The 23,692-nt window shown below is 45.9% G+C and overlaps 1 protein-coding gene across 1 annotated transcript in view; it reads left to right on the forward strand.

Annotated features, from left to right (window-relative positions):
* The window catches only part of LOC309565288 (adhesion G-protein coupled receptor G1-like), a 41,020-nt gene extending 18,741 nt beyond the window's left edge, over window positions 1-22,279 (forward strand). The window contains exons 3-13 of the mRNA XM_082270188.1: window positions 9,821-9,899; window positions 10,172-10,286; window positions 11,342-11,464; window positions 11,633-11,749; window positions 14,907-14,940; window positions 15,350-15,450; window positions 15,547-15,668; window positions 17,781-18,046; window positions 18,518-18,626; window positions 20,737-21,005; window positions 21,943-22,279. Of these exons, the coding sequence (XP_082126314.1) occupies window positions 9,821-9,899; window positions 10,172-10,286; window positions 11,342-11,464; window positions 11,633-11,749; window positions 14,907-14,940; window positions 15,350-15,450; window positions 15,547-15,668; window positions 17,781-18,046; window positions 18,518-18,626; window positions 20,737-21,005; window positions 21,943-22,088 (1,481 nt within the window). The 3' untranslated portion in view covers window positions 22,089-22,279. The remainder of the gene's footprint in view (window positions 1-9,820; window positions 9,900-10,171; window positions 10,287-11,341; window positions 11,465-11,632; window positions 11,750-14,906; window positions 14,941-15,349; window positions 15,451-15,546; window positions 15,669-17,780; window positions 18,047-18,517; window positions 18,627-20,736; window positions 21,006-21,942) is intronic.
* Window positions 22,280-23,692: the final 1,413 nt, after the last annotated feature.

The following is a 23,692-nucleotide window of genomic DNA, read 5'->3' on the forward strand; positions in this document are numbered from 1 at the left end:
ACACACGTACCGATTGTCGGCCGAAAATGTTCGGCCGCCGAACGATCGGCCGATTTTCGGCTTGTTAGTATGATGCCTCCGACAGCCGACAGCGCACTTTCGGCCGAAAAGAATCTGTCTTGCAAGCATGAAAATTTTTGTATGCCGACACCAGAACGGCCGATTGTTCGTCAGTCAGTACAGAATTCGGCCGACAGACAGCAGATTTGCAAGACTGGGCATGCTCAGAAAAGAAAAAAGACAAGCAAAGTTAACCATCACATGACATCACTTCTGCAGTCGGCTGTAGTCGGCGGACAAAATTCTTGTGCAGTCTTTTGCACTTTTCAACAGACACCGACAGCCCTGGACAAAAGACGGCCGATCGTTCGGCCGACGATCGGTACGTGTGTACGGGGCTTTAGGCCCCTTTCACACTTGTGCCACTTCAAATTCCGCGTTTTTTGACACAACTTTGTTTGCCACGATTTTGATGCGTTTTTAATGCGAGTTTGAGTGGGCTTATAATGTCTTTTCCTCAAAACGCATCAAAATCATGCCAGAAGTAGTGCAGGGACTACTTTGAAGTCGGTGCGACTTCAAGTCGCACAGATATGAATGGGGCTCATTGGAAATAATGGAGAACGACTTGTCATGTGATTTTGCAGTTCCAAATCGCATGACAAGTCGCACAAGTGTGAAAGGGGCCTTATTGTCACTGGTCCCCAAAAAGTGTCAGAAGTGTCAGTTAGATGTCTGGTTTGTCCACCACAATGTCGCATTCCAGCTAAAAATCCCTGATCGCCACCATTACTAGTAAAAAAAAAAAGTAAATTCCATAAATATATTGCATCGTTTGTAGACGCTATAACTTTTGCGCAAACCAATCAGTATACGCTTATTGGGATTCATTTTACCAAAAATATGTAGCAGAATACATATTGGCCTAAATTGATGGAAAATTTAGATTTTTTTTACATTTATTTATTGGCTGTGTTTTATAGCAGAATGTAAAAAATATTGTTTTTTTTTTTTGTTTTTGTTTTTTTAAATTGTCGCTCTTTTTTTGTTAATAATAAAAAAAAAAAAACCCTCAGGGGTGATCAAATACCACCAAAAGAAAGCTCTATTTGTGAGAAAAAAAGGACATACATTTTTTTTTGGGTACAGCGTCGCACGACCGCGCAATTGTCAGTTAAAGTAACGCAGTGCCGTATTGCAATAAATGGCCTGGTCATTAGGGGGGTAAAACCTTCCGGTACAGAAGTGGTTAAAATTTGCACACTATATATATATATATATTTGCACATTATGTAACTGATGCACTTTGTTTGGATGGTTTGCACAGTGTAAGGTCCATATAACGAAGGCACTTTATGTAAACGCACCGGTTTAGGATATTTAGGGATTTTTTAGCATTGCATTGAGATAAATCAGCCTCAAGTATTGCTGAATAAAAGCTCCGCCCCCTCCCCCTCCCACCCACCCCCGAGTATTGTCAGATATCAGCACCTGTATGATTTATATAAATTGTACAGAAATAATTGGCCCTGCGGTGGGGGGGATGGGTGCTAAATAAATGGGCCCCGTATTGCATGTCTGTATGTCAGACTTTCATTTCCACCTTTGTGTGGCCCAGTCTGCTTCACCCCAAACCAGAGACATTGTCCCAGATCAGCACATCCTCCCCAAGACGGCTGCGTCAGCGACTAGTGCGGGGGAGGGGGTGACACCGCAGATATCAGCCTCAAGGCCGAGAATCTGAGAACTCGCAGAGGAAGGGGGGTGAGGGGTGCTGTGTGCACGGGGGAGACAATGCTGTGACTGTGTGCGCACCACAACTGGCACAGTACTGCATGTCACATACAAATCTCACTGTGCGTCTATAGGACTGAATCCCTCTGTCCTTCTATGGGACCGAATCCCGCTGTCCTTCTATGGGACTGAATCCCTCTGTCCTTCTATGGGAATGAATCCCGCTGTCCTTCTATGGGACTGAATCCCGCTGTCCTTCTATGGGACCGAATCCTTCTCTTTGTCTATGAGATCAAATCACTCAGTCCTTCTATAAGACTGAACCTCACTTCCCTTTTATGAGATTGAATCCCTCTGTCAATGGGACTGAATCCCTCTGTCCTTGTATAGGACTAAATCCCTCTGTCCTTTTATGGGACTGAATCCCTCTCTCCGTCTATGAGATCGAATCACTCCGGCCTTCTATGAGACTGAACCTCTCTGTCCTTCTATGGGACTGAATCCCTCTGTCCTTCTATGGGACTGAATCCCTCCGTTCTTCTATGGGACTGAATCCCTCTGTACTTCTATGGGACTGAATCCCTCTGTGCTTCTATGAGATTGAATCTCTCTGTCCTTCTATAAGATTAAATACTTCAGTCCTTCTATGGGACTGAATCCCTTTGTCCTTCTATGAGATTGAATACTTCGGTCCTTCTATGAGAATAAATATCTCTGTGCTTCTATGGGACCGAATCCCTCTGTTCTTCTATGGGACCGAATCCCTCTGTCCTTTTGTGGGACCTAATCCCTTTGTCTGTCTATGGGACTTGAACTCTCTGTCCTTCTATAGGACCGAATCCCTCGGTCCTTCTAGGAAACTAAATCCTTCTATCCTTCTATGGGACTGAATCCCTCTGTCCTTCTAAGAGACTGAATCCCTCTGTCCTTCAATGGGACTGAATCCCTCTGTCCTTCTATGTGAGACTGAATCCCTCTGTCCTTCAATGGGACTGAATCCCTCTGTCCTTCTATGGGACTGAATCTCTTTGTCCCTCTATGGGACTGAATACTTCTATCTTTCTATGAGAGCGAATCCCTCTGACCTTCTATGAGACCGAATCCCTCCATTCTTCTATGAGACTGAACCCCTCTGTCCTTCTATGAGACTGAACCCCTCTGTCCTTCTATAGGACTGAATCCCTCTATCCTTCTATGGGACTGAATCCCTTAGTCTTTCTAATGGACTGAATCTCTCTGTCCCTCTATGAGACTGAATCCCTCTGTCTTTCTTTGGGATTGAATCCTTCCGTCCTTCTATGAGACTGAATCCCTTCTGTGGGACTATATCTGTCTGTCCCTCTAATGGAAGGCGTAGCGGGGGGCGTGTCCTTTTCCTACATATTTTGTACCATAGAGTCCCTCTTTCTGTATGTATAAAATGGCATTCTGGCTTGAATAAGGGCTGAAATGTGATTGGCTGTTGTGTGTATATGATGGTTGTCACACCCGCTCTCCTTCCTGTTTTTCTGGACCGGCTGACCCATGTTAATCATTTGCCTTCAGTTCTAATTATTCGGCTATCACCGGTTACTGATTGTGTACAGCCGTTGCTCTGCCGGATTAATGATTGATGGCGGAGTGCCGCTCCCTGTCTAGTGTCCTGGATTAGGTCCTCTGACACTCCTTGGTGTCCTCCACACTCAGCAGTGCCGACTTTTGTCACCCCAAACAACCTGCAGAATTTGATCATGTGACTGCCCACAGCTGGTTGGCTGTTCCCGTGGGTCAGAGGGCCCTGACAACTGTCACCTTTTATTCATATAATTTTAATTCAAAGGGGAAAAAAAAAAACGTCTGAAAAGTGAGATCCGGAGTTCAGCTTTAATGTGCCTGATCCTCACTTAAACCCTTCCTTCTACCCAATGAGGGGACTGGCCTAGGGTGATACACAGAGGTGAAACAAATCCTTCTACATACCTCATATCTGTCTACCTGTCCCTTCTCTTCTCTACATCCAAAGTCCACAATTTATAACGATTGTCCGAGAGTTCAGAATAAAGGGGGCTGAGAGCTGAAATAACACACTGCAGAGCTCAATGAGGAGAGCTCTGAGAACTGATTGGAGGGAGGGTACTCCCCCCTCCCCCCCAACCCGTTCACACAGCTCACAAGAACCAAGCTGAGGCTGTCAATCAGCTGGAGGTCCCTCCCCGTCACCATTTTTCTCTTGGTGTCAGGAAAACTTGTGAGAAATGACTCATGCTGATAGCAGAGGAAGGAAGCAGCAGACAGAAATGACACTTAGTGCTCTAGAGTGAGAGAAGCACACACTATAGAGGGATTTGCTTTGTTCAGATTTCATGTCTGAGCTTTGCAACCACTTTAAGTCCATTAAAAAAATGACCTATCTATCTAACATCACCCCGTCTGCAGGGTGGCAGTACTGCTTTGCAATTTTATTGCACAGTTGCTGTGTAATACTGACAGTTGGAAGCTGACAGGTGATGTGTAATACCGACAGTTGGTGTGTATTACTGTCATTTGAATGCTGATAGTCAGAGAGTGATACTGACAGTTTGCATGTCATGCTGTCAGTCAGGTGCTGACAGTTGGTGTGTAATGCTGTCAGTCAGGTGCTGACAGTTGGAGTGTATTGCTGACAACTTGTGTGTATTGCTGACACCTGGATGCCAAAAGTTGGTGTACAATGCTGACAGTTGGTGTGTATTGCTGACAGTTAGTGTATTATACTGTAAATCGGATGCTTACAGTTGGTGTGTAATGCTGACAGCCGGTGTGTATTTCTGACAGTTAGTGTGTATTGCTGACAGTCAGTGTGCAATTCTGACAGTTGATGTGCATTGCTGACAGTTGGTGTGTAAAGCGGTCATTCGGATGCTGACAGTTGATGTGCATTGCTGACAGTTGGTGTGTAAAGCTGTCATTCAGATGCTGACAGTTGATGTGTATTGCTGACAACTGGTGTGTGTTGCTGAAAGTTGGATGCTGACAGCTGCTGTGTAATGCTGACAGTTGTAATGCTGACAGTTGTAATGCTGACAGTTGGTATGTATTGCTGACAGTTGGTGTGCAATGCTGACAGTTGGTGTGTATTTCTGACAGTGTATAATGTTGTCAGTCAGGTGCCGATAGTTGGTGTGTAATGCGCAAGGCTGACTGTTAAAGTGTAATGCTGTCAGCCAGATGCTGACAATTGGTGTGTAATGCTGACAGTTGGAGTGTAATGCTGACAGATGATACTGTCAGTCAGATGCTGATAGTTCCTGTGGAATGCTGACAGTTGGTGCGTAATTCTGACAGTCGGTGTGTGTAGCACTGACAGTCGGAATGTAATTCTGACAGCTGGTGTGCATTACTGACAGTTGATGTGCAAAACTGTCAGTCAGATGCTGATAGTTTGTGTGTTATGTTGACAGTTGCTGTGCAATGCTGAAGTTCAGTGTGTAATTCTAACAGTTGGTGTGTATTTCTGGCAGTTGGTGTGTAATTCTGACAGTTGGTGTGTATTGCTGACAGTCAGTGTGTAATGCTGACCGCACCATCTGCAAGGTGACCCCACCACTCACAGAGTGACAGTGCTGCTATGCAGTTTTACTGCACAGTTGCAGTGAATTGCTGACTGTTAATGTGCATATTGCTGACCGTTGGTTTATATTGCTGACAGTCGGTGTGCAGTTCTGACAGTTGATGTGCAGTTCTGACAGTTGATGTGCATTTCTGACAGTTGATGTGCATTTCTGACAGTTGATGTGCAGTTCTGACAGTTGATGTGCAGTTCTGACAGTTGATGTGCATTTCTGACAGTTGATCTGCAAAGCTGTCAGTCAGATGCTGACCGTCTGTGTGCAATTCTGACAGTTGGTGTGCATTTCTGACAGTCGGTGTGTATTGCTGACCCCATCATTTACAAAGTGACCCCACTGCCCACAGGGTGACAATGCTGCTATGCAGTTTTATCGCACAGTTGCTGTGAAATGTTGACAGTTAATGTGTAATGCTTACAGTCAGGGGGTAATGCTGACAGTTGGCATCTGGTGCTTTGTGACATTTTGGGGCATTCCTGACCAGATTCCTCCAGCTCTCCACTGGGAACATTGCAGAGTTTTTTTTTTTGGAATGACAATATTTTGATCTGCAGATGTGAGGATCCCATCTGGGGAGGGGAGAGAGGCGCCATGTACTAGAGACGTCTACATAGAGGTGGGCTCCAGGGTGAGCACATGTAAAGTGCAGGGAAAAAAAATGAATACAGTATACATTATATTACCAAAAGTATTGGGACGCCTGCCTTTGCACGCACATGAACTTTAATGGCATCCCAGTCTTAGTCCGTGGGGCTCAATATTGAGTTGTCCCACCCTTTGCAGCTATAACAGCTTCAACTCTTCTGGGAAGGCTGTCCACAAGGTTTAGGAGTAGGTGGGGATGGGAGTAGGAGAGGGAGGCAGAATAGTAGTAGAAGGGGATGGAGGGGCAGAAGTGCGTAAGGATGGGGGTACATGGGAATGCATGGCTGGGGGGGCAGGAAATGCTGTGCCTCTACTACCCAGAACTATACTGACAATGCTGGGAAGATCACTCAATGTGGAATACACTTTATTGCCAAAAGTAATGGTATGCCTGCCTTTACATGCACATGAACTTTAATGGCATCCCAGTCTTAGTCTGTAGGGTTCAATATTGAGTTGGCCCACCCTTTGCAGCTATAACAGCTTCAACTCTTCTGGTAAGGCTGTCCACAAGGTTTAGGAGTGTGTCTGTGGGAATGTTTCACCATTCTTCTAGAAGTGCCTTTGTGAGGTCAGGCATAGATGTTGGAGGAGAAGGCCTGGCTCGCAGTCTCCACTGTAATTTATCCCAAAGGTGTTCTATCGGGTTAAGGTAAGGACTCTGTGCAGGCCAGTCAAGTTCTTCCACCCTAAACTCACTCATTCATGTCTTTATGGACGTTGATTTGTGCACTGGTCCAAATCATTTGGTGGAGGGGGGATTATGGTGTGGGGTTGTTTTTCAGGGGTTGGGTTTGGCCTCTTAGTTCCACAGAAGGGAACTCTTAAGGTGTCAGCATACCAAGACATTTTGGACAATTTCATGCTCCCAACTTTGTGGGAACAGTTTGGGGATGGCCCCTTCCTGTTCCAACATGACTGCTCAAAGCAAGGTCCATAAAGACATGGATGAGCGAGTTTGGGGTGGAGGAACTTGACTGGCCTGCACAGAGTCCTTACCTTAACCCGATAGAACACCTTTGGGATAAATTACAGTGGAGACTGCGAGCCAGGCCTTCTCCTCCAACATCTGTGCCTGACCTCACAAAGGCACTTCTAGAAGAATGGTGAAACATTCCCACAGACACACTCCTAAACCTTGTGGACAGCCTTCCCAGAAGAGTTGAAGCTGTTATAGCTGCAAAGGATGGGCCAACTCAATATTGTACCCTACGGACTAAGACTGGGATGCCATTAAAGTTCATGTGCGTCCCAATACTTTTGGTAATATAGTGTATATAGAAAGCATATTGCATATAATGTAGTATTCTATACAGTCAGCAGGGGGCGCAGTTGTCTCCATTTCACTTGTCTATTACAGAACTCACCCCAGCAGTGACTCCACTCTTATGAGATCAATTCCAACATTTCAATCAGACATAAGGGGGGTAAAAGCAACTTGCTGTGCTGCTCACTCTCTAAGAATAGCCAGCGCGGCTCCAGCCTCTCGTAATTTCTGAATGTACGATACAGAGAATCACACTGACCGCAAACCATTACAAATTTCCTCAAAGGGTGGTATTCACAGCTGCTTCCCCGCTCCCCTGAAAGATATGTTACTGTACTGGCAGCTCTCGTCCACCCGTTTCCTGCCAAAACACCAAGTCAATGTGTGCCTGTCAGATCAAACCGTGTTCCCACAGAGAGTCCCAGTTCTCAGAGGGGCCATCTGTTAACTGTCTCATTGGCAGTGCACCTCGATTCAGGGGTATGTGGGACCCGGGGATAATGTGGGACCTGGGGATAATGTGGGAACCGGAGCAATGTGGGACCCATATAATGTGGGGACCGGGGTATTGTGAGGCACGGGGATAATGTGAGACCCAGGGATAATGTGGAGAGCGGGGTAATGTGGGACCCGGGATAATGTGGGGACCGGGGTAATGTGGGACCCGGGGATAATGTGGGACCTGGGGATAATGTGGGAACCGGAGCAATGTGGGACCCAGGATAATGTGGGGACCGGGGTATTGTGAGGCACGGGGATAATGTGAGACCCAGGGATAATGTGGAGAGCGGGGTAATGTGGGACCCGGGATAATGTGGGGACCGGGGTAATGTGGGGCCCTGGGAAAATGTGGGGCCCAGGGATAATGTGGGACCTGGGGATAATGTGGGAACCGGGATAATGTGGGACCTGGGGATAATGTGAGGACCGCGGTAATGTGGGGCCGGGGGTAATGTGGGGCCGGGATAATGTGGGGCCCCTGATAATGTGGGGCCCCTGATAATGTGGGGACCGGGGTAATGTGGGACCCGAGGATAATGTGGGGACCAGGGTAATGTGGGGCCCCTGATAATGTGGGGACCAGGGTAATGTGGGACACGAGGATAATGTGGGGACCAGGGTAATGTGGGGCCCAGGGATAATGTGGGGCCGAGATAATTTTGGGACCGGGATAGAGTGGGGACCGGGGTAATGTGGGAACCGGGGATAATGTGGGGCCCGGGGTATTGCGGGGCCTGCTGTACGCCAGCTCAGGGGTTCACACTGCGAGAAGTCTAGCACCTGAAGAGGGAATTCCTGCGGCCCTCCCACATCCTTCCATGTACCAGGACATTGTGTGAGGAAAGAATGCGAGGAAGGGCCGCAGGGCGTTTGGCACGGTGAGCAGCGTAAATCCCGGGGGGTGGGGGGGGGAAGGGAGCGCGTGACACATTGGCAGCTCTGCCGCCTTCTCTATGGATTCATTAATGACGGCTTTGTTTGTCATCAAACCCAAAATAGAATCTACAATCCCAGCCAGAGACTCACACGCCGTCCATTGTCATTTACTGGCAGGAACACGCTGCCTGTCCTTCTTGTAATGTCATCCCAATGGCAGCGTTCACTACACTGAGCGATCACATGACAGCACACTGCCATCATTCACTACACTGAGCGATCACATGACAGCACACTGTCAGCATTCACTACACTGAGTGATCACATGACAGCACACTCCCATCATTCACTACACTAAGAGATCACATGACAGCACACTCCCATCATTCACTACGCTGAGCGATCACATGACAGCATACTGCCATCATTTACTGAACTGAGTGATCACATGACAGCACACTCCCATCATTCACTACACTGAGCGATCACATGACAGCACACTCCCATCATTCACTACACTGAGCGATCACATGACAGCACACTCCCATCATTCACTACGCTGAGCGATCACATGACAGCACACTCCCATCATTCACTACGCTGAGCGATCACATGACAGCACACTCCCATCATTCACTACACTGAGCGATCACATGACAGCACACTCCCATCATTCACTACACTGAGCGATCACATGACAGCACACTCCCATCATTCACTACACTGAGCGATCACATGACAGCACACTCCCATCATTCACTACGCTGAGCGATCACATGACAGCACACTCCCATCATTCACTACGCTGAGCGATCACATGACAGCACACTCCCATCATTCACTACACTGAGCGATCACATGACAGCACACTCCCATCATTCACTACACTGAGCGATCACATGACAGCACACTCCCATCATTCACTACACTGAGCGATCACATGACAGCACACTCCCATCATTCACTACACTGAGCGATCACATGACAGCACACTCCCATCATTTACTACACTGAGCGATCAAAACATGAAATCACACTGTCAGCGTTCACTACACTCACCAATCACATATCCAGCCAGGACTTCAATCACATTATGAGTAGAAAAGGGGAAAGTCAGAACCTCTGCCAGGTTTTTGGTATTTTTTGTGTCTCCGCTGGAAAGATTTCTTCTCACTTCCTGTAATGTGACTGTTTTCTGCTTTTCTCGTAGATGCAAAGCTGTTGGAGCAGGACATTTCTCAGGTCGGCAGATATCTGGAGAAGACAAGATTCAGTGGAGATGGGCGTCTGTGAGTGTTCTGTTATTGTTAGCAGTAGATTTGTAACCAAACCAACATTTGCTTCCAAGATATGAGGAACTGCGTCCTGCAGTGTGCTCTCTCGTCCTGATAGCGGTTCTGGTTTTTCAGACCTTTACTAGTGCAGTTCATTCTTATTCCTGGAGTTATTTGTGCATTGTATTACCTCCTGGGATATTAAGGGTATGCCAGGTATTATTGTCAGGAGGCGCACCTTTGTGTGGTCCTTCTATGTCATAAAACCAACACCGGTCTTGTTTCAGGCTGCGCAACTGGATTGATACAGCTCTGTCCAAAGTTCAGATTGATGGGAACAGTCACAACTTCGGGACAGGGGCACTGCGGGCAGGAGTGTATAACCTGGACTCCAGTGATGTGGTGAGTACAAATGCTGAGGGTGGCAGTGACTGGGTGACCACAAATGACCATAAATTTTGCAGGACAATGATGACCACTCCGAAATCTCAGTCCTTATGGTATATCCCTTTCTCTAGTCACCCCCATATACTCTATACTGCCCCAACAACTCCATACATCGTCCCTATCCTTCATACGCCCTTCATCTCCTCCTTACTGCCTCCATCTCCTCTATACTGCCCCCATCTCCTCTACACTGCCCCCATCTCCTCTACACTGCCCCCATCTCCTCCATACTGCACCACCTCCTTCACACATCCTCCATTTTTAGCATACTGCCTCCATCTCCTCCATACTGCCTCAATCTCATCTATACTGCCTCCATCTCCTCCATACTGCCTCAATCTCATCTATGCTTTCCTTATCTCCTTCATACTTTCCCACTTCCTCCATACAGCCCTCAAATCCTGCATTTATTTATTTATTTATTTATTTCAGGTACTTATATAGCGCTGTCAATTTTACGCAGCGCTTTACATATACATTACACATTCACATCAGTCCCTGCCCTCAAGGAGCGTACAATCTAAGGTCCCTAACTCACATTTATACATACATAGTAGGGCCAATTTTTATACAGGATCCAATTAACCTACCAGCATGTCTTTGGAGTGTAGAAGAAAACCGGAGTACCCAGAGGAAACCCACGCAGGCACGGGGAGAACATGCAAACTCCAGGCAGGTAGTGTCGTGGTTGGGATTCGAATCACCTACCCTCTTGCTGCTAGGTGAATGTGCTAACCACTACACCACTGTGCCGCCCAACCACCCCCTCTCCTCCATACTGCCTCCATCTCTTCCATACTGCCTCCATCTCTTCCTTTCCTCTATACCACCTATATCTCCTTCACACAGCCCTCAAATCCTGCATACCACCCCCTCTTCTCCATACTGCCTCCATACTGCCTCCATCTCTTCCTCTCCTCTATACCACCTATATCTCCTTCATACTGCCCCCATTTCTTTCATATTACCTCTTTCTCCCTCAAACTACTAAGAAGTTCTTCTTTCTTCAGCTAATGTCCATTCCGAGTCTAGGAGTCTCTTTGACTTTTCCTGACCAGCTGCTGGAGAAATTGCCAGATGGGACCGCCAAGAGGCTCCATGTTGTCCATATCCAGGGCCACGCCATCTTCCAGGTGAGTCATCCACCATGGTGTTATTCCTGTCCTATCACACAGCATCTTGTGATATAGTCCTTCTATCTGGCCATACATTATACAAGTCTTCTATCCAATTACATATCATATAGGGGGACGTGATGTCATCTGTATATGACAATAATGAAAACATTCCTGTCCACACAGAATGACGCAAACATCTCCATCCTAGGAGACCAGGTTCTCGGAGTCACCCTGCAGGACACAGTTGTCTCTAACCTATCAGAAGATATTGTAATTACCTTTCTACATGAACCCATAAAGGTACGGATTATCTTTCACTTACACACCATTAGAGATATCTTTATATATTGTGTGATGTTTGTCTTGTATTACCTGTGCCAAATATCCCCTCTATATCCTGTATCACCTGTACCAGGTATCGCATCTCTAGTCTGTATCAAAAATACTAGGTACCCCCTCTGTATACTGTCTCGCCTATGCCGGCTATCCCATCTGTAGTCTGTATCGGAAATACTAGGAACCCCCTCTGTATACTGTCTCACTTATGCCGGCTATCTCATCTGTAGTCTGTATCACCTGTATTAGTTATTCAATATCTATACAGTACCAGGTGTCCCATCTCTAGTCTTTATCATCTGTACTAGCTGTCCATGCTTTATACTGTATCATTTCTACCAAGTATCCTATATCTAGCCTATATCACCTGTACCAGTTAGCCCCTATCTATACGGTAACAGATATCCCATCTTTAGTCTGTATAATCTGTACCAGGTATCCCCCACTTTATACTGTATCGCCTATAACAGGTATCCCATATCTAGTTGGCTCACCTGTACCAGTTGTCCCCCATCTATACTGTATAACCTATACCAGGTATCCCATCTCCAATCTGTATCAGCTGTGCCAAATATCCCCTCTGTATACTGTCTCACCTATGCCAGGTATTCCCTCACTATACTGCATCAGATGTACTAGGTATATCATCTCTAGTCTGTATCACCTATGCCAGGTATCCTATCTCTACTCTGTATGACCTATACTAGGTATCTCATCTCTAGCCACTATCACCCTACCAGGTATCTCTTTTGTATGCTGTATCACCTATACCAGGTATCCCATTTGTAGTCTGTATTAGCTGTACCAGGTATCCCCTCTCTATACTGTGTCACCTGTGCCAAATATTCCCCCTCTATCCTGTATCACCTATACAAGGTATCACATCTCTAGTCTATATCGCCTGTACCAGGTATTCAATCTGTAGTCTGTAGCACCTGTGCCAAATATCCCCTCTCTATCCTGTATCACCTGTACCATGTACTTATCACTTGTACCAAGTATCCCATCTCTAGTCTGCATCACCTGAGCCAGGTATCATCTCTCTATACTGTATCACCTATACCAGGTATCCCACCTCTAGTCGCTATCACCTGTGCCAGGTATCCTATCTCTAATCTGTAGGGCTGCTAATAAGGCAGTACAACTGGTCCTGTTGTACTGGGCCCAGGCCTCATCAGCTAAACAGGGGGGGGGGGGGTCTGGGCCAGCTTTATTGTTTATTTCTGCCTAAATTAATAAAATGATTTGACTAGACTACACCTCGCTCCTACCTGCTTACCAGGGCTTAACTTACATTTCCCAGGCCCCATCATGTTAATAGAGGAACCCAGAAGGTCAGAGCATAGAAGGGACATTTTTTCATTTTCAGGGGTTAGACAGATAAAGTCAGTGCTCCTGATCTGCTGCACCTCGGGGGGTGGAGGTGGGGTTGGGGGGGCATCAGGAAAGCTGTACAGGGCCCCATGATTTCTAACAGCAGCCCTGGTACTAGGTATCTCATCCCTCCTCACTATCACTCTACCAGGTATTTATTTCTGTATGCTGTATCACCTGTATCAGGTATACCTTCTATAGTCTGTATCAGCTGTACCAGGTATCCCTTCTCTATACTGTGACACCTGTGCCAAATATCCCTCTCTATCCTGTATCACCTGTACCATGTGTCATATCTCTTGCCTATATCACCTGAACCAGTTATCCCATCTCTAGTCTGTGTCACCTATACCAGGTATTCTATCTCTAGTATGTATCACCAACCCATGCCAGGTATCTCCTCTCTCTCCTTTATCACTTGTAGCAGGTATCCCCTCTCTATAATGTATAACCTGTGCCATGTGTCCCCTCTCTATAATGTATAATCGATGCCACGTGTCCCCTCTCTATAATGTATCACCTGTGCCACGTGTCCCCTCTCTATAATGTATCACCTGTGCCACGTGTCCCCTCTCTATAATGTATAACCTGTGCCACATGTCTCCTCTCTATAATGTATCACCTGTGCCATGTGTCCCCTCTCTATAATGTATCATCTGTGCCACGTGTCCCCTCTTTATAATGTATCACCTGTGCCACATGTCCCCTCTCTATAATGTATCACCTGTGCCAGGTGTCCCCTCTCTATAATGTATCCCCTTTGCCACGTGTCCCCTCTCTATAATATATCACCTGTGCCATATGTCCCCTCTCTATAATGTATCACCAGTGCCATGTTTCCCCTCTCTATAATGTATCACCTGTGCCATGTGTCCCCTCTCTATAATGTATCACCTGTGCCATGTGTCCCCTCTCTATAATGTATCACCTGTGCCACGTGTCCCCTCTCTATAATGTATCACCTGTGCCACGTTACCCCTCTCTATAATGTATCACCTATGCCACGTGTCCCCTCTCTATAATGTATCCCCTGTGCCACGTGTCCCCTCTCCCTCTTGTGTAGAATGTTAGTTTACATCTGTAGTTGTTGATGGTTGCTGTTGTAACCCTGAGCGTATTTTTAAAGTTCATGGAAAATGTTAGCTGGTTTTTGTGGCCAGGGTTGCAGCGCTAGCAGCTTCTGGTAGCCTGGCTTCCTCTGGGGTCCCTGGGGACTGGTGACATTCAGAAAAGATGTGACTGAGAATGAAACTGAAAAAAAAGGCCAGAGAGCATAGAGGGGAATTTCTGTCATACAATCTGCACAGGTAGATAGTACAGCAGACAGAGGACCTGTTGAATGGTTTATAAGAATAGCCCTGTATCAGCACAGGCATGGAGAGACTCTCCTATGTCTCAGGCACACAGGGAGCGTGTATTCTGCCAATATATAGTCTCCCAATAGAAAAGTGGCAGCTCAGTGTTTTATAGAAGGAATGGGTTTCCTGTTCTGCCACCATACAAGTAACTTCCCCTCCATGTATCACCGCAGAGGTGATCCGGGGACACAGCTCATGTCTGTCGGAGATTTCTATCTGGCCACAAAATCTGCACAGGAACTTGGGAAATAAAGAAAGGAATCATTACAAATATAATGCCCCCCCCGAGAAATATTACACACACACACACGGAAATATTAACCTCCCCTTTCATGTATAATATATTTATTGATGATGAATATGGTGTCTCTCTTCTTGTGTTCCTCCAGGAGCCGAAGTCTCCGCTGTGCGTGTTCTGGAACGGTAAGTGGTGTTTTTTGTATTCTATAATTCCTCCTCAGTGTTCTGTCCATATCATATATTCCCTGACCGGAAGAATTCTGTGCACTGGTCAGGGGTCCGGGAGGGAAGCACATGGTGAAGACTTGGAGTGGCACCATTACTGCTCATTGTACTATGTGATATGCAGTTAAAGGGATATCCCATAAAGTGTCTGAATCTTGGGATTTCTTCTGTTTTTGGAGGGACTAGCATTGGCTGGAGGGCCGTAGTGTGCCCGGAGAGCCCCCTTAAGTAATGTTTAGTATTTAAACTATCTGTGAGATGAACTTCGTGGACAGTGCCAGTCAGGGGCCTGCTTGGGTGTAGGGTTCCTGTGTTTAGGTCACTGAGATTTACTGAAACATGGGGGCCTGTTGTGTATCTTCCGCAGAGTCAGAGGAGGAGTGGAGCACGGCCGGGTGCAGGACGGCAGCCGCTGAGTATCAGACTGAGTGTCACTGTAATCACCTCACTTACTTTGCAGTGCTGATGGTAAGTAGATGACACCATAGACTGGAGTCAGATGTAGTAATATGTGTACTATCATATATATATATATATATTATATAATCCTCCTTCTGTTTGCAGCAAGTCTCCAGCCAGGTGATATCAGAGGTCCATCTTGTGTCACTGACAGCCATCACTTTTGCCGGATGTGCCATCTCTGCCCTGTCTTGTGTCTTTACTGTTGCATGGATCTGCTGTTCCAGGTACCACCCCAATCATGTCTCCTCATGTCATACACTGTATACTAACTCATCTGTGTCCCCCCAATGTCATAAATACCACCTGAACCATATCCCCCCATGTCATAAATATCACCCCATGCGTGTCCCCCAATGTCATATATATACCACCCCACCCATGTTTCCCAAAATTAAATATACCACCCCACCTGTGTCCTCTCCAAGTTCAAATATACCATCCCACCTGAACCCCCCCCCTTTGTCACATATATATATATATACTCAGTGTTGGGGGTAACTAGTTACAAAGTAACTGATTACAGTAACTACATTACTTTTTTTGGTAACGTAACTAGTTACAATACTAATATTGGTAATTACACTACTTTACTAGGCCATGGGAATGCGCTTTCCTGCGTTACCCAAGCCGTGCGATACAATCGTTATTTCGAAGAATAGAGAGGGATGAAGTTTATGACTTTTTGTTGCACTGTATGTTTTATTCTGTTTTTTTCAGGTTTTGTTCTCATGTTTCCCAAAGCCTGTGTTCAGGGCCGGCCTTAGGTGTTCAGGCACCCTGTGCAAGCTAATCCTGCCCCCCCGCCACGCGTGCATTCTCTTACACCTTTTTTTCACTTTTCTTTTTTATGATCACTGATACCTTAGCCCCCCTTACATCAGAGACCCCCCACACAGAGCCCCCTTACATCAGAGACCCCCCACACAGAGCCCCCTTACTTCAGAGACCCCCCACACAGAGCCCCCTTACATCAGAGACCTCCCCACGAGACCCCTTACATCAGAGACTCCCCCACACAGAGCCCACCTTACATCAGAGCCCCCCCCACACAGAGCCCCCCCTTACATCAGAGACCCCCTACACAGAGCTCCCCTCACATCAGAGAGCCCCCCACATCAGAGAGCCTCCCACATCAGAGACCCCCCCATACAGAGCCCCCTTATATCAGAGAGACCCCCACACAGAGCCCCCCTCACATCACAGACCCCCACACAGAGCCCCCCTCACATCACAGACCTCCCACACAGAGCCCCCCTCACATCAGAGACCCCCCTTACATTATTGCAGGAGAGAGACCGCACTTACCGCACGCTGTCTGCAACTTCTTTCCCGCCCACACATCCCCAGGGAGTGTGGGAGGGGGAGGAGAAGGGTGGGAGAAGGAGGAGCTGACGATCTCTCTCCTCTGGCATCCCTGCAGATGAAGAGGAGGGATCAGTCAGCGACGGCATCTCTGTGGCTGAGCTGTGTGTGATACACAGCTCAGACTGCAGATGGTAGTAGACCGGGGCAAAGCCGCACAGCGGTAGGTAAGTGGCGGCCGCGGCTTGTGTTAACCCTGTCCAGGCCGCGGTCGCCGCTTACCTCCCGCTGTGCGGCCTGATCTTCTGCGAGCTGTGATGGCCGCACGGCGCCCCTGTTGCCCATGGCGCCCTGTGCGGCCGCACAGCTCGCACACCCCAAAGGCCGGCCCTGCCTGTGTTTATACAATAAACTCTATGCAGAAAGAGTGTCATGTATCTTCTTCTACACGGTCAATTAAGAAAGAGGAAAGTAAAATAATAAGTAGTGAAGTTACTTTTCAAATGCAGTAACTAGTAAAGTAATCTTGTTACAATTTACAGAAGTAACTACTAACTAGTTACATTTTTTGAGTAACTACCCCACCTGTTTCCCCCTAATGTCTGATACTGTTTACCACCCCATCCGTGTCCTCCCAATGTCATATATACAGCCACACTTATATTCCCCATGTCATATATACTACCCCGTCTTGTGTTATATGTAGAATCACATATTATACAGTGCGTATTGTGTGTTGTATATTATTCATTGTGTATTATATGGTATGTTGTATATTATACAATGTACTTTGTATTTTATGCATTGTATGTTATATATCATGCACTGTGTGTGACACTGTGTTTTATATTATACAGTACATAGTGTGTTATATGCTATGTGTTTTTTTGTATAATATACATTTGTGCATTGTAAAGTGTGTTATGTATTTTATACATTGTGTGTTTTGTGTTGTATGCTGTATATTATACATTATGTGTTTTATAAAATACATTGTGTGTTAAACTGTGTGTTGTGTCCATTTCGCACCCCAGGAAGAATAAGACAAACCCCACACTGCAGATCCACATGAACCTTCTGATGGCGCTGTTGCTATTGGATATCGCTTTCATAACAAGTGCATTGTTGGGCGGTCTGGAAGACGTGGTAGTATGCCGCATTTCTGCCATTGCTCTGCACTTCTCTCTGCTCTGCCTCTTCACCTGGATGGCCATCGAGGGCTTCAATCTCTACCGGCTGGTGGTAAAGGTCTTCATGTCCTCTGCCATCACTACCTGGAGACTGACTATCCTGGGCTGGGGTGAGTCCTCCTGTGTGTGCACAATTAACATGACTTTAATGCTTTCCTCATTCTGCTCCCTATGGGAGAACCCCTCAATGTGGCTGTAGATGGTGACATTGATGAGATCAGTGGTGATGACAATTGGTAACAATGATGAGATCAGTGGTGATGACAATTGGTAACAATGATGAGATCGGTGGTGATGACAATTGGTGACAAATATGAGATCAGTGGCGATGACAATGATGAGGTCAGTGGTTATACCAATTGGTGACAGCGATGGGGTCAGTGGTGATGTCAGTTGGTGACAATGATGACACATGACTGGTAACTGATGAAAGTGTAAACTGTTGCTGAACTTGCCCTGGATTTGGTTCGCCATGTGAACTGAGAATATTTTCATGTTGGATGATGAACGTTACATAAAATGTTGTGCTATATTATGATTGGTAACAGTAATAATTGAGAAATGTCATGTTTTCTGTGCAGGTGTCCCAGTTCTGATAGTTGCATCTGTAGTGCTGGTAGATCCAAAGTATTATGGGATATATTACATCAACGTGGAACGTCCATCCTCCCAAAACTCCACAGCCGCCATGTAAGTCCAGAAAATCCAGAACACAATCTCTCCCATCTCTTTGTCCCCTTGTTCTCTTCATCCCCTCGTTGTCCGTGTCCCCTCATCATCTGTGTCCTCTCAGTCTTTGTTCCCCCCCCCCCATTCTCTTTATCACTTTATTCTATATCCCCCTCATTCTCCAAATTTCTCTTCCTCTTTATCCCCCTCATTCTCTTGATCTTGTTCTCATTGCACCCTTGCTCTCTATGTTTCCCCTCATTTTTCCTTTCTCCTCATTCTCTGATCCACCTCATTCTCCTTGTTCCTTTTTCTCTGATCCAACTCATTCTCTATGTTCCCTTTTCTCCCGATCTCCATGTTCTCAGATTCCCCCCATTTCTCATATGGCCTTGTTCTCCATGTCCCCTCTTTCTCCATGTTCCTCATTCTCTTGATCTCCTCGTGCTCTATGCCCCCTTGTGCTCCGTGATGCCTCATACTCCTTGTCAACCTTGAAATCAAAAGATCTCCGCGCTGCTACAAATATATATCCACATAAAAATGTGCTTAAACTATGATAAAGTGCTACTGTGCAATAAATGTGTAAAAAAGTGATTCAGTGCAATAACTTTAAACAATATAACAACAATGCCAATATAATAGCACAAATTAACAAAGTCCATACAAAGTGCTCTTAGTGCTTAATAATTCAATCCTTAAGGTGCTTCAAACGGGCCTGGAATGTGCTCCCCTGTGGTGTCCCCACTCACCGGAAAGACTTGATAATAAGCTTGTATGGTAGTTAGCTGCTCGTAGTCACGCCTGGGCTTGTAGGTATAAAGACGGTGTTATATCTTGGTAAAGGCTGTTTTAATGTTCTTCGTGACCCAAATAAAGAGAGGATTCTCCATAGTGAAAGTACGTTAAAACGGTTTATTGAAAAAATAAGTATCCACTTACATATAAATAAAAGTTTTCCTCCTAAGTGTGCACGGCTTGGTGGTTCCGGTGGTGTTCCGGCGTGCGTTCCACCAACCGGAAATGACGTTGTACGCTTTGGTATCACTAGACGAGTTTCGCCCTCCCACAGGGGAGCACATTCCAGGCACGTTTGAAGCACCTTAAAGGATTGAAATATTAAGCACTAAGAGCACTTTGTATGGACTTTATTAATTTGTGAAAAGTGAAAAAATGGTAGCGCTCAACAAATGTAAATCACAATAAATTCAAACAATCGTGGGAAAAATTAAATTAACTAAAGTCTCTAATGTCCAAATCAATTGAGTCAACCAAACAGCCAATATTAGAAACATAGACTTGATAGGAGTAATTCTTAGAAAAGCCTTCACCTCCACACGATCACCCAGTGAAATGTAAAGGTACCGCTTACCAGAGCCACTGGACCCCTTAATTATAGGGGGTCAAACACGCTTTGTGATCCACATCAATTTGGAGCTTGTACATCCCACCCTCTCACAGGCATGAGTGCAAAAGCCAAAAACGATGGAGCATTCAGGAACCAAGTCTACAATCCAAGTAGATAAACGCCTTAAAAACTGAATCGATAGCTGGGAATAGGAGACGCCGCTCCACGCCTGCGCTCCTCAGACCCGGAAGTGTACAGTCTCACGTTCCCGACGTACGTTTCGTCAGTCAACGCTGACATCATCAGGGGATCATCAATCATTTATTAATTTGTGCTATTAATAATTTGTGCTATTATGTTGGCATTGTTGTTATATTGTTTACAGTTATTGCACAGAATGACTTTTTTGCATATTTATTGCACAGAGTAGCACTTTATCATAGTTTGAGCACATTTTTATGTGGCTATATATTTGTAGCAGCGCTGACATTTTTTGAATTCATTATTTAAAGGCACAGTCACCTTTCTGTTAGCAGCAGCTTACCAGTACATGCACTTTGATTTATACACTTATCCATAAGCGCGAGGTCTTTTGTTGAATCCTTGTCAACCTTATTTGCCATGTCCCCCTACTCTTCTTGTTCTCCACATCCTCTTGTTCTCTGTGGCCCCTCGTTCTCTATGTCCCCTTGTTCTCTGTGTCCCATTATTTACAATGTTTCCTTATTCTCCATGTCCCCTATCACCTTCCAATGATGGCACATCAACTCCTTTTCTTGGCAGGTGTTGGCTAACAGAGCCCATCATCCACCAGGTGCTGAATTTGGGATTTTTTGCTGCGGTTCTCCTCTTTAACCTGTGTATGTTTGTTGCCATGACGAGGCGCGCACTCCGTCTGTCTTCACACTCACGCCAGGAGGATGTCCGTCGCTGCGTCACTCTGCTGGGGCTGAGCTGCATGCTAGGCTTTTCCTGGGGTCTGGCCTTCTTCTCCTTTGGGGTCTTTTACCTGCCCGTCCAATATGCCTTCAGTATCCTCAACGCCCTACAAGGTAAGTGCCATACCCTACTCTCAAAGAAGGACCTGTCTGTGTTCCCTCGAACGCCCAATTAGGATCATCAGTTTGTTCTTCTTATGCAAGTTGGAAAATGGTTGGTTGATTGCTGTGGAGCGCAGACAGTTCTTCCTTCACTTTAATAAATGAGGCTGACTGTGCTCCAGGCAAAATCATATTTGGTTAAAAGTCAGATCCACCCAAAAGGGGTTTCCCAGTTACATGACTGTTGTGAAGTCATGTGCTGGGTTCTAAATTATTTCCCTTTCAAAGTTCCTGGTTCTGTTCCAGCCCAGCTTCTAGTCTCACTTCTTCTGCTATACTGTCTGTGTTCCCCAGCACCCCTTGGTGGCATGCGACAGTGTGGACGCACCCTCATGACACTCTGCATTCACAAGTCACTTTGGGTGCTCAAGCATCTTGTGGTTTGTGGTGGAGCTGAATGAGGATATTGTATGAGGGTGTAACCAGTCCGCTGATGGGGAAGTTTGGGGCCGCCCTGGTTATGGGTGAAGGGGGTCAGCTCATGTTGGAGGCTCATGCACACCCAGCATAGTGTTCAGGGTGTAGAAGATTTTGAAGAGGAAATGAGATAGCCATAGCATGACTCTTCCTCAATAAAATATCTTCTTACTCATATTCTTTGTGTTAAGGTCAGGGTTTCATTTTAAGTCCTGTTGTGGGTGATAACACATAGCGATTTTCTGTACCGAGTGGCGTCAGCCTTCCGCTAAACTATTCCATTACCCCATCTGTAGATCTCTACAATATTAAAGGCTGATCATTTTGTAGTCCAAGATAGGAACTAGAGGAACTCTTAGAAATAACAGTGGACAGGTCTGGATTTCTGGCAGGATCATACGTTTTTTTTTTATCATATATAACTGAGCACTTTAGTGGTATAATTTACTTACCTTCCGTTTCCTCCCGCCAGGCCTCTTCATTTTCCTGTGGTACTGTGTTCTGTCTCAGCCTCACACCAAGTACTCCCTGCGCTCTACGGACTCCACCAGCGCCACTCCGGCATCACCAAGAGCTGACCAGACCCTCAACAGCGACCACAAGAAACTTCTGACCTGACCCTCCGCTTATTGCCACCACAACACAGCTTGTCTGTAGCACTTTAGTCACGGCACTTCGCAGGGTTATGACCCTTATATGAACCCAATAAGCTTTGCAGTATGGATGTCTGTATACCGTTCTGTATGATTCACTCCTCTCCAGATTCCTTAGAGCCCGGGTACCTGCTGGCAGGTATTGACTACATCTAGGTTGTAAGCACTACTGACAGGTATTAGCTACACGTAGATTGTAAACTCTGCTGGTGGGTATTGGCTACATGTAGATTGTAAACTCTGCTGGCGGGTATTGGCTACATGTAGATTGTAAACTCTGCTGGTGGGTATTGGCTACATGTAGATTGTAAACTCTGCTGGCGGGTATTGGCTACATGTAGATTGTAAACTCTGCTGGCGGGTATTGGCTACATGTAGATTATAAACTCTGCTGGCGGGTATTGGCTACATGTAGATTGCAAACTCTGCTGGCGGTATTGGCTACATGTAGATTATAAACTCTGCTGGCGGGTATTGGCTACATGTAGATTATAAACTCTGCTGGTGGGTATTGGCTACATGTAGATTATACACTCTGCTGGCGGGTATTGGCTACATGGAGATTATAAACTCTGCTGGCGGGTATTGGCTACATGTAGATTATAAATTCTGCTGGCAGGTGTGGACTACAAGTGGATTGATAGCTTCTCTGCCATATGTGTACTACAAGTAGATTGTTAATGCTGCTGGCAGGTATCAGCTATGTTTAGATTGTAAGCTCTTCTGGCAGGTGTTTACTCCACATAGAATCTAAGCTTTCCTGGTGGCTCTTATCATATGGAATAGTAACATAGACTGGAGGAGGGATCATTTTTCATGCACGGGTACTCCAATGTAGCGCACACTGGAACACACCACTTTCTGTATAGATTGCTTGTTTTGGGGGGGGGGGATACTGATCACTGTCCCCCCAAACAGGGGCATCAATTCAACCCCCCCCCCCCACACAACTATGACCCCCTCCAAGCAGCACACAGATAATCTACAAGGGCAGCTCCAAGAAGGTGTTGCCTGCAGCAACAACATTCCATGTTTATTTAGAAAGTATGGAGTATTGTAACTCTGCCCACCCCACACTCCAATGTCCCCAATAGGGAAACAGAGACACATATATGGCCAAATTATAGTTGGTTGTAGATTATAATTGTTGGATTATGGTTGTGTACTATGACTAGATGTTGGTTGTAGGTTATGGTTGTTGGATTATAGCTGTAAGATTACAGTTGGTTGTGGGTTATGGTTGTTGGATTATGGTTGCGTATTATGACTGATTGTAGGTTATGGTTGTTGGGTTATGGTTATTGGATTATGGTTGCGTATTATGGCTGCTTGTAGGTTATGGTTGTTGTATTATGGTTATGGTTGGTTGTTGGATTATGGTTGACTGTAGATTATGATTGTTGTATTATGGTTGTGGATTATAGTTGAGGGTTATGGTTGGTTGTTGGATTATGGTTGACTGTAGATTATGATTGTTGTATTATGGTTGAAAAACTATGGTTGGTTGTGAGTTATGGTTGTTGGATTAAAGTTGTTTGTAAATTAGGGCTGTGGATTTTGGTTGGTTGT

Source organism: Pelophylax lessonae, assembly GCF_965119305.1.
Source record: "Pelophylax lessonae genome assembly, chromosome: 10".
Classification (NCBI taxonomy): Eukaryota; Metazoa; Chordata; class Amphibia; order Anura; family Ranidae; genus Pelophylax; species Pelophylax lessonae.